Source organism: Citrus sinensis, chromosome 5 (genome assembly GCF_022201045.2).
Source record: "Citrus sinensis cultivar Valencia sweet orange chromosome 5, DVS_A1.0, whole genome shotgun sequence".
In the NCBI taxonomy this organism is placed as follows: domain Eukaryota; kingdom Viridiplantae; phylum Streptophyta; class Magnoliopsida; order Sapindales; family Rutaceae; genus Citrus; species Citrus sinensis.
Window position 1 is genome coordinate 19,986,245 of NC_068560.1, and position 12,062 is coordinate 19,998,306.

At 34.9% G+C, this 12,062-nt stretch overlaps 1 protein-coding gene and 1 long non-coding RNA gene across 2 annotated transcripts; both read right to left on the bottom strand.

The window, feature by feature from the left end:
* Positions 1 to 3,777: 3,777 nt before the first annotated feature.
* LOC127902638 (uncharacterized) lies at positions 3,778 to 4,774 on the bottom strand. The gene is made up of 2 exons (XR_008055065.1): positions 4,642 to 4,774; positions 3,778 to 4,483 (listed from the first exon to the last, which is right to left on the bottom strand). It is a non-coding gene; the product is annotated as an uncharacterized LOC127902638 (long non-coding RNA).
* Positions 4,775 to 5,290: 516 nt separating this feature from the next.
* On the bottom strand, positions 5,291 to 6,693 carry LOC102630643 (nicotinate N-methyltransferase 1-like). The gene has a single exon (XM_052442121.1). It carries the CDS (start codon positions 6,677 to 6,679, stop codon positions 5,726 to 5,728), a length of 954 nt encoding a protein of 317 aa, XP_052298081.1. The 5' UTR covers positions 6,680 to 6,693; the 3' UTR covers positions 5,291 to 5,725.
* Positions 6,694 to 12,062: the final 5,369 nt, after the last annotated feature.

Sequence of the window (12,062 nt, forward strand, 5' to 3'; positions counted from 1 at the left end):
GATTTTTGCTTCAAAAAATACACCCAAGTTTTTCTTGAAAAATCATCTATAAAAAGAAGAAAGTAGTTACTTTTACCAAGGGAGTTTGGCTTGAATGGACCGCACACATCAGTATGAATGAGCTCGAGTGGCTTCTGAGCTCTTGAGTTTGACTCCTTTGGAAAGCTCTTTCTGAACTGCTTGCCAAGTAAACATCCTTCACAAAGTTGATCAGGGTGATTGATGTATGGTAAGCCTTTCACCATGTTCTTCTTAGATAGTAGCTCCAGTCCTCCAAAGTTGAGATGCCCATATCGAAGATGCCAAGTCCAGGATTGATCTTTGTGACAGGCTTTGAGACATTTTACAACATCATTTTGAATATTTAAAGGAAACATTCTATTCTTTGACATTCTCACTTTTGTAATTAGATTTCCTTTGTCATATCTTAGAAAAAGACTATAATCTTTTAAGTGAATATCATAGCCCTTTTCTAAAAGTTGACCTAAACTAAGAATGTTGCTTTTCATATTGGGCATATAGTAAACATTCAAAATTATTTGTTGGCTACCATCTTTTGCACGAAAAAGAATGTTACCTCTACCCTTCACTGGTACTTTTGAATCATCTCCAAAAGTGACACTGCCATTCACAAATTCACTTAGTTGCACGAACATGCTTCTGTTTCCACTCATATGATTGCTAGCACCTGTGTCAAGATACCATGTATTTTCTTGACCTCCATTTGTGTCATTGCGTGCTAGTAAAAGTGTGCCATCTTCACCATTTTTCTCTTCAGCATAGTTCACTCTCTCTTCAATTCTGGTGCTTGGAGCTCTGCATTCTGAAGCATAATGCCCAAACTTTTGACAATTATAGCACTGTACTTGGGATTTGTCATACCTCGATCTTGAATTGCCTCTCCCTCGTCCTCTGGTTGAGCTTTCTCCTTTGGCATAATTGGAGTTGTTGTTGTTGAAATTCCAACCTCGTCCATGACCACGACCTCTACTTCGTCCTCGACCTCTACCTCGGACATAGTGCCTTCTCTCATTGTCGGAGCTTTCTTCTATTTTCTTTGGATTGACTTCCATCTTGAGAAGTTGTTCTTCGATTCCTTGCTTCTTTTTTTGTTTTTCTTCATAGGCTTGCAACCTTCCTTGAAGTTGCTCGATCGTCATATCCTCCAGATATCTTGTTTCTTCAATTGTCACAACAATATGATCAAACTTCGAGTCTACTGATCGAAGTATCTTTTCAATGATCCTTACCTCTTTTAACTCCTCGCCATTTCTTTTTAATTCATTGGAAACGGTCACAACTCGAGTAAAGTAGTCAGAAATTGACTCCGACGCCTTCATGTGTAAGGACTCAAATTCTCCTCGTAATGTTTAGAGACAAACCTTCTTAACTTGCTCCGCTCCTTTGTAAGAGGTCTCTAGTTTCTCCCATGCTTCTTTTGAGGAGGTTGTACCAGCAATCTTTTCAAAAGCATCTTCATCTAATGATTGAAAGATGAGATACTTTGCTTTATTCTCTTTCTTCTTCAAGTCTTTTAAATTCTCCTTCTGCGCCGCAGTTAAAGTGGCTTCATTTTCTGGCACAATAAAGCCTTTCTCCATGACATCCCATACGTCATGTGCACCCAATAGAGCCTTCATTTTAATACTCCAATTGTCGAACTTACTTCCTTTTAATTGTGGAACTTGAAATGACATCATACCACCGTTTGCCATAACTCACAAATTGAGTGAGAATTTGGAGATTTTGAATGCACAGATGGATCCGGCACATCGAAAAACCTTGGGAAGGACTCGAGTCAACTTTCGGTCAACGGTCAACGGTCAACGGTCAACGGTCAACACCGGCTTGGTAGTCTCGGTTCGGTCTGGATTGGTTCAGCTCGAGTTGGCTCGGTTCGACTTGATTCGGTTCAGCTCGGCTCGGCTTGGTTCAGTTCGGCTCAGCTTGGTTCAACTCGGTGAGTTGACTCAGCTTCAGGACATAAAACTTCCGGCGGCAAGTGTGGGCGCGTTCGGTCTCGGATCGGGATGATTTTTGCGGCGTCACGTTCCTCTCGTCGAGATCTTCGATTTGATATGCTATATGACTATATATAACATCAAGCACTAGCTCTGATACCACTTTGTTGGAGGATTAACAATTAAAACACACAAAAAACACACAATTTTATTTCTTCAACAACACTCCTCACCAATTACAACTCTTATTTTTCACTCTCTACACCTTAGAGATTTTGCTGCTTCACTTGATGTTTAAACCAAAGGGGAGAGGGGGTATTTATACATGAAACAAACTAATCACAACCATTCATTTATTCAACTAATAAACACATCCTCACCATCCATTAAAACCTACCACTCACCTACTTCACCAACCACACCTAACACACCTAACACAAATAATTCAAACCTCACCAACCATACCTACTCATGGAACCTTCTATGAGTTGGGCTTGATTTATTCATCTTGGATCAAGTTTATGATCCAACAAAAACCTCTATAATCCTTTTCCTAATGCAATTTGAATTAGTTATTCACTTTCTTTATTCAATTTAAATTAGTCATTCTTGTGTCTCATAATTTAATTCAATTTGAATAATCCAAATCTCATCTAAATTTGACTTATTCAATTCTAATTTATAATTAAATTAAACACATGACTAATTTCAAATCAAATATAAAAATAATTGCTCTCGCTTCTCTCCAACATGGGAAATTAGTATTTTGAAATACCAATAAAATTCTAACAGATATATCGGACTAAGAATTTTAATGTTAATTATTTAGAGATTTCAATTCATTCATTTTGGAGAGGCAAAGTTCTAGTTCTAATTAACTCCATTTCTTATCAAATCTCATTGTCTTTCTTGATTTCTTTGCTGTTATTCAAACTTCAAAGTTCAAACCTCCCACAATAACAAGTTCTGGCTCCCCACACAAGGTTTATTTATAGCTTTCATCTCCCAAAATTTTTCTTTTTTGGTGAGCAGCGAAAAGGCACACTTGTCAAAACACGGTTCTCCACACAAGAGTAAGACAAATTATATTCTGCCACTACTAGAAAAATGGTCTTTACTGACTTTACAATAGTGTCAGAAATTACTTTCACTGACACTTGTTAATTGTGTCAGTAATCTGGGAGTCAGAAAAATAGTGACACTTGTAAGTGGTGTCAGTGATTACTATTACTACAGTATCACCGATATTATGACACCATAGTGTTAGTAGTTATTGATATTTTATTAGTGTCTATGATTACTGTTACCATGGTATCACTAGTTAATTTATTTTTAAAAAAATAAAAAATTGAATTGGATCATTGCCTATTGATTTATTTGTAGAATTAAAAGCACCACAAAATAACAAAAAGAAATTGATTTATATTACAAAATCTTTCATTTCACATTTAAATATTATTAGTATATATTACAAATTCAACTTCAATAGCCAAAATATGAGATATCCTGCTCTCATAACTAAATAATCCAAATTCAATACATAAAAATTTCTACCATCCAATCAAATGCCTACTACTTGTGGCTAAATTTAATAAATCTAGAAGCTAAATTGAGAATGATGACTGTCTTTCACTCTTTGAATATGAGTAGTATAATTGCGTTATCACACCAGCAGCTTCTCCATTCAATAGACTGTATGGGTTATGATACAAGTGATGTTGAGGAATAAACACTTCAAACACATTGAGCAAATCTGCATACATGGAAAAGGGAGAAAAAATTAGCTGCCAATTCCCAACCATTAGAGAAACAATGGTTAATATAAATAAATCTATTTTGTTCAAAAGAAAAAATATTCATACACTATTTATAAGTAAACTCAATTATTTCGAATGGTGGAGCACATATGTGTGAACAACAGAGCATCACATAGCTCAAAGTACATTAATTGTTCTGTGTCTTGTTCATTTTTCACTTTAGCTTTTATTTTAGCAATTTTTTGAGAATAAGCTCCAACTCAGAAGGTGAAATCCAACTTCCATATGTAGACATTCTTGCAGCTGACAGCAATTAGTTTGGGACTACGGCTTTTTTGAGCATCTGGCATGGATTACATTGAGATATACAATTTACATACAAACATTAAAGAGCTAAAACATTATATATATTTAGAGACAATTCAAATGTCAGCAAACTACTATATTTAACTAGGTTTATTGGTTTAACAAGTGGCACGACAATTTTTTAGATAGAAATGTACAGAAACTATAAAGGAAAAACATTATCAAGACACCATTAAAGAATCATAGAGTACCTTTACCAGATTTGTTTGCTTTGCAGGTGGGCTGTGATGATGATGAGCATAAAGCATTTTCATTTAAGTGGACAAGTGCCTTAGCTTCTTTACTTACTACAAACCACGTGTTCTCCCCATCTAGCCTTGCACTTCCAAAATCATGAAATCCATCTTTGTGGAATGTCTTAATGCCAGGAGTGCGTGAAAATTCTGGGAGTGCATTGGCCTTTTAAATAAAAAGAAACTCGTAAATAATTCTTGTGTCAAGTAACAAGGACAAAAATTTACTTGGAAGCAGCGCATCCATGAAAAGATAGACGCAGATAGCTACAGAGACGCAGTCAACACATAATAGCTAATCCTAAACCTTATTGGATATAATACCTAATTAGCAGAGATTGCTTCTTCATCTGAGCTACATGTTGATGCCTTCCTTGGCGAGAAGATAAAACCAACCTCATCAGGAAATTCAGGCGTTTCAACCTCGTCTTCCACAAAGACACTTATTTGCTTCTGTTACAGCGACAGACACAAATGTCAGTTTCTCCTAAGAAAACTGGTCGGAAATTGAAAATTCTATTCAAATTTAATCACTTGCCTTTGGTGATAAACTGCCAGCAATCCTTCCACAAGTTTCTCCATGAGTACCTGTATGTCAGAAACCAAGTTTGTACAAAAAAAAAAAACAACTTTAGTTGGTTAAAATCTATAAACTAAGTGCGGCTCGGATAGCAGAATATGACTAGAAAAACAAAAACATTATTGAGTAACCAGAACATCTAACGCCGCATATGGGCACCAGAACAAAATTCATGCAAAAATAGAGAAGTTGAAAAATCAGCAAATGCCGCTAACCGAGTTAATGGAATGCGAAACCTGCCTAGATAGTGGAGGAGTTTCGGTAAAGGAGGACCATCAAGCACAACTAAGGAGGAAGAATGCAACTTAAAATAGTTATAGTTTCATTACGAATTAAAAAAGTTTAATTCTCTAATTTTCAATACAATGGCATCTTTTATTCATGCGCATGCATCAGCAGCATTGTTATTTATAGAACTGAAAAATTGGCACTCGGATAATCATATGGTTGTAGACACTGCTCCAAAATAATCATAAAACATGGAAACTAATAAGGCCACAGGTTCTGGAATGCCAAAAGCTGCACGCATATATATGGGTCAGTCACGAATAAAAAGAAACGAATTATCATAACCTCGACACGAATGGGCGTAGTCACTATAGGATCAGAGCGGCACAGCCCTCAGCCACTATAGGCAGGGGTTATATTAATGGTTGAGAATGAATAAGTTCAAATATCAACTTTAGTAATCAACTTATTAATTTACAAGTATTTTTTTATATTATGATATCGTATACTCTACTAATTGTATTTAAAATATACACACACACATACATACATATATACCAACTTATAATTATGAGGTAAGCTAAGACTCGAAGCTATTCCTTAATAATCTAGCACTCTATATAATCTCAAGTGTAGAAAACCAGCAGAGAAACCAAGTTGCTTAAACTCTTGTTCAGTCCTGTGTTTACCTTTAGCCCTGTAGATGGTCATAACAAAAATGTCCCCTTCTAAGAGAGCACGAGTCCTCTGACTTTCGTTTGAATCATCAAGCAGCACAGGCTTGCAAGCAATCAGTTTTCCTCTTGCTGGAAGAGCCTTGTAACAGTTCTCCATTATCAGCTTGTATTCATCATCAGTCCATGTAGTTAAAACCCACTTCATAAAGATAGCATCAGCGGCAGGAATGGACTTAAACGTGTCCCCACCAATATGGGTCACTCCAAGGATACTTGGAGCTTCGCCAACAACCTCAGGCACATCAAAATTGATCCCTTCATATATAAAACGATGTTTCTGTAATATCATCCTCAGGCAATCACCTGCACTCCCACCCACATCAACCAATTGCTTCACACCTTTGAACCTATTGTAACCGTCCAAAACGGACGTCATGAACGGCACGGACACTCCCGACATGGCTTTCCGCATCAAGTCGTTCATTTCAGGCATCTTCCCATAATAACTATATGCCGGCTCGCCATGGACTTTCACAAATGGCTCAATAGTTGGGTCCAGAACGGCCTCGTGCACCAAAGGCCACACGCTCATAAGCGCATCTTGGTGATGCTGGAGCACGTAGGGCGCGTACGATAGACCCTCGGCATCAGTAACGAGGGATTTCCCAATCTCGGTGAGGCTGTACTTCCTTTCGCCTCCAAATTCGCGATGCTCCGAGAACACGCCGTAGCTGGTGAGCAAGCGGAGGATACGTTGCAAGTTCTCGGCGTCCCCACCGCCGGATGGGAGGATACGTGTCAAGATCTGGGAGGCGGAGAGAGGGGTGTTGGCCAGTCTTACCTTCTTCCCGCCCTCTCTGCACTCGTTATCTTCCATTACTGCTTACTGACCTTTGAGCTTTGATTTCGCAGCACCATGCCGGCCAAACAAAAAGATAAGACCTGAGCACTTTTTGACAATTTGGATGTTAAGGATTTTTCAGATCTGAAGAGCTTAGGAGGGAACGAATACTTTGGTAGAGGGAGTTGAAAAGTTGTATTTTGGATAAGATAAGACTTGTCCGTTTGTTTTGTTTTTATCCACTCAAAAAGCATAACTCTAAAAAAATTAAAAATAATTCGTAGCCTAGTGGTCTTTTGATTCAATGTAGAAGCTCTAGATTTAAGAGGTCTTGGGTTCGAATTCAGACTAAAACAAAATTAAAATGATAATTTTTAATTACTGATACCTAAGCGTCATTGATCGCTATTACTAAAGCTATTGATACTTCAGTATTAGTAATTAGTGATACATATCTGTTAAACGCGGAAAATAATCCAAATATATGTATTTACTGATACTTTTAAATAAAGTGTCAAAACACAAGTATCAGTAAAGACCATTTTTCTAGTAGTGTGCAGTTTTACAACTCGCAATACATATTTTTTTCTCAAGATTTTTATTTATCGTTTTCTATTTTATTAATTTCTTACCTTATCTGGTTTTCACATTTCTTCTCGGGCCAAACCATCTTGTGCACATTCAACGACAGGGGGATGATGGATTTTTATTCTTAGTTTTTTCATTCCCCTCCCCAACCTGTCTAAGTTAAAAAAGTTGGAAGCTAAAATATTATTGTTAGAGATTTTACTAGTACAACTAACAAGCACCCACCTATGTAATACTTATTAATTTGAACAACCTGGTCCGAAACTAAAATCTAATTCTAATAATAAGGAGCAGTTTTCTTACAGCACAAGTTATGGTTTCGAGTTTTAATGAGTCTGTGTGAATTAATAAAAGGTAAAAAATTATTTAATCCTTAGATTTTGATATTACTGTCTGTCTAATCCTTATATTTTGAAAAATACATTAAAACCCTTTCGGCTTAACCTCCGTTACCATTAAAATAAAAAATTATTACAAAACATTGGATTCTTAAGATATAATTTAAAATAAAAAACCTTTGATATAAATAATGTAAATTTACATTAAAGGCTAATTGTTTAAATTAATTGGAATTGTATATGCAAAACACCCCGAAATTAATGGTGTTAGTGTTGAAAATAATGATGCAATTAGTTGTCTATCGACTAGTCTAATTATTGGTGATATTACTAAGTCTGGTTGCAAACTTGAAGCTAACTAGTTTATGGAAGTCAGCAAAACTATGAGACAGAAGCAATAATAAATAATAAGATTTTCTCTAATGCAACCCTCTCCTTCCTTGTTAAGATCCTACATCCATTAGGGGCCGGTTTGGAATTGTAGTACCAATGAAATAAGCTGCTTATACTATAAGATGAAATAAACTACTAATTAAAAAAGAAGCTTGGTGTTAGGTAAAAAAGTGCATGTGTTTAGTAAATTTTATTACGAAAGTACTATTTTATTATATAATGACAAAATTATATATAAATTTAAATTGTCTTTTATTTAATATTAGGGTTTATGAAAAATAAGACATAATTGTTGTTTTATTAAAATATCAAGTTTATACTAGAAATTTGAAAAAAAATGCGATGCCTTATTTAATAAGCTGCTTATTAAAAAAAAAAGCTTCACATGCTTTTAAAATCAGTTGTCAAAAATTTTACTAAATACCATTTTTGTCAAAACTTAGAAAGTAAACAGCTTATATCTTTTCAACCTCCATCCCTAAGGTCCCGTTTGGGATTGAGGTGCTGTACATTTTAAGTTACAGTTGCTGTGGACAAAAAGCTGTAATTATAAAAAAAAGTTAATAATATGTAGTAAATATAAAATTTTAAATAATAATTTTGACAAAATTATTAAAGATCTAATAGATTTTTCATTATACGAGTGAAAAATCATATCAACATATCTTATAAGCTACAGCATGTAGTATTTACCAAACACTTTTGTATTTTTTAAGTTACAACTGCTCAACTTCAATTTTAAACGCATCCTAATTGGTGGTTTGTTAACCCAGGACAAGGCACCCTACTCTTGCAATCTGATTTTTAAGAGCGACCTCTACCTCGTGGATTTTTAGCAATTAATTGGTGTTAGAGTAGTTTGGTCCTTTAAAATTGGCCTTGGCACAACAGTCTCTGCCTTGTGACCTTGGATGCATCATCTAGTCGGGGTTTATGAACCGCCATGAAAGTCGGTTTTAAAGGATTGTGGAATGTTAGGATTCCACCTTGTGTCGGTATGGGACTAGTTGGTGGTTTATTAACCCAAAGCACCCTCCTCTTACAAGCTGATTTTAAGAGTTAATTCTACCTCATGGGATCCTTTACTTGAAACTTATTTTTTACTAAAATTTTGCTGGGAATTTCATAGCAAATGTAAAAGAATAAGAAGTGATTGTAGTTTCCATCAGCATAGAAACTGAAATTAACTTTGCAGCAAATTGGAGACGGTGTTATCATAGCCAAAATTGAAGCAATTAAAGATATAACACAAGCAGGAAGCTACCATAAGAAGAGAGAGAGCATTGGCTAATAATATCGTTTTCCCACTGATGTCAATTGTCAGACTCTTCTTCTATTGTTAGCCAGTGATTGTAAATATTGTTGTCGATAGTTGACAATCGTAAGATTGAAAATTAGTTCCTCTGCTTTGATCAAGGAGGAAAGACTAATGTGAGAATTTTTTTTTTCCCCCATTACTGTCTAAACTCTATTAGAAATTCACCGACTTCAGAATAGTAAAATTAATTTTAACAGATAAAAACGACGCTGATGCAAAATTCAATGCCACAAATTATCAAAATCAAGATCCCTTGTTTCAATTGAAAGAAAAAAGATCAGCCCTAGCCCTAACTCAACAGCCACAAACTGCCAAAATCAAAATTAAATTTTATTTAATTTATAATCAAATAATAACAAAAAATTGCATGGTTGGCCAATGGCAGCTGGTTATCCCGGCGTGGTGTGGTCAGGCACGTTTGAGTGAGGAAGGGGACTGTTGGATTTGATCGACCGCAGCGTCCAGTGATGTGGCGCGCTGCCACAGTGGCTGATCGTGACTGAAGTCAGCAATGAATGAGAGGTAAGATAAGAGGCTGCAATTTTTATTTTAGAGAGAAGAGATAAGACTGTAATTTTTGTTGGAGAAAGAGAAGAGGCCGACGATCACCAAAAAAAAAAAAAAAAAAAAATTGGAGGCAAGGATTGACAATTAGCACTTGCGTCTTGCTGCTGATGTTGCTTTTTTTATTTTTTTCTTTTTAGAAGTTCTGCTGCTGCTTTGATTGAATTCTTTTAATTTTTTTTTTTGGTTTATTGTTTAGTTTTAATTTGGTTACTGGGTTGAGCTTGGGTTAAGATTTGGGTTTCAATTCTTTTAACATTTTCGTTTTAATTTTGATTATTTTGTTTTATTTATTGTAATTTTGATTATTTAACATATAAATTGCAAACAAAACCAAAGTGTCTCATTTTTTTTAATTAAAAGTAAAATAATTATCTCGTAAATATTTTGTTAAATTCTCTCATGATGTTAAGAAAAAGCGGAACAATGATAAACATTGTAAACTTAAGGTGAATTGTTATTAAAAAAAAAATTGTATGTTAGTAAGACTTGAACTCAGCACCTGAGTCTTAACTAGTGAAGTTGTTCCTTACACGCGAACTAGACTGCATCAAATAATTTTTGAAGTACTAATACGGCATCTTCTATTGTTTTAATTTAAATTTTTACCCCGTGATGGTAAATATTGGTTTAACACAAGGCTTGGAGCAGTTTTCATATTCTAAATTTTAGATTTGGTTACCATTTTCCATGATATATGTTAATTCTTGATCACATGCTACGCAATAATCTATTTTTTAAGCACTAGTTGAACATTAATTTTAGAATTCATATGGAAGATAATTTTCAGCACATAACTTGGAAGAGCACTTCGATTTCTGCAAACCAAAACTTGTCACTTACAAAACAGGTTTGACTTGGTAAACATATAATTGTTTTTATTTTTCTGTTTTTACATTTCAAGGGGTGAAATCATGTTTTTATGTATTTAACCTGTTCTAAGAGTGTGATAACCTTTTAATAGATTCTTTAACAGATTGAAATGAGGTAACCCACAAAACGGTCGGTTAATATATACAAATTGATAATTGGTGCTGAGTAAATTGTCATAATATTTTATTTATGGTTATTATTTATTTGTACTCTTCCCAAGATGCATAACTTAATGCTACTCGGACCCACATGCCGCGTTAATTTATTCAATATTTCTAGTCATTATATAGTATAAAGAAATGAGAAAAACATAAAAAAAAAAAGATTTCTAACATTGTCACAAGTAACGGCATGATCCTTTAATAATTTTTAAGAGTACCGAGGACCAAACAAGCATTTGTATCAAACCCTAAGTCCCTAACAGTGAAAAGGAATCTATCCCAAATTATATAAATTCCTTCACGGTAGTAGGTTGCACCACAAGTAAATTTCTGCCATTTTCGTCACCCCTTTCAATTCATGATACCGGAAAAGGAAAATGTTGTGAAGAAATTTCATCTAATTAGACATCAAGCCCATTTATTTCTTCTTATTGGAACTGCTTGAAACTGTTAAATGTTATCAGTACCATATAATTAATTACAGCAAAAAAAAAATCATATAATTAATTGATATTATTGAACTTCCCAAGATCCGGCTATCAGATTACAAGAGAAAAATATGGAGATATGTACGTCTAGTTAAAGTTAAGAATTAATATATAATCCCTGAGATAGTATCTCCTGTATTAAAATAGGAGGTATGATATTCAATTTTTTTCTTTTAAAAATGTGCTTTTTGCTCGCAGATAATAGAATTTGGTTCATAATACATATATATGGATCGAAAGATTTACATTTGAATTATTCACAATCAAAATGTTGATTATACATACGTACAATTAGGAAAAGGTTAAAAAAATTAAGAAAGTCTGTAATTACCAGTGAAATTAAGCATACCAGAGTAAAGTCTTGTCTTTTTTGGAGACTCAAGCAAAACGAAACGATCATCAAGTGACCCTTGAGGAGGTTTGGGAGCAACTGGAGTAGCCCCCGAAGAATTATTTCTTTATTTTTGCTAAATAAATTAAAGTAATGAATCATTCCCGAATATATTGGAAATGTTCTCCTCAATATCATGACTTCTTTGGTGGAAACCCTAGCAGCGTTAATTTCTTTGTGCATGTTGACGTCCCATGACACCCATAGTGGTGGGAGGATTCACAGGACCTCTTACATGTCTTACATTGCTACCTTCCGGTGATGATCCGCCGGCGTCGCTGGACGCCGTAGCTTGTGGTGGATTG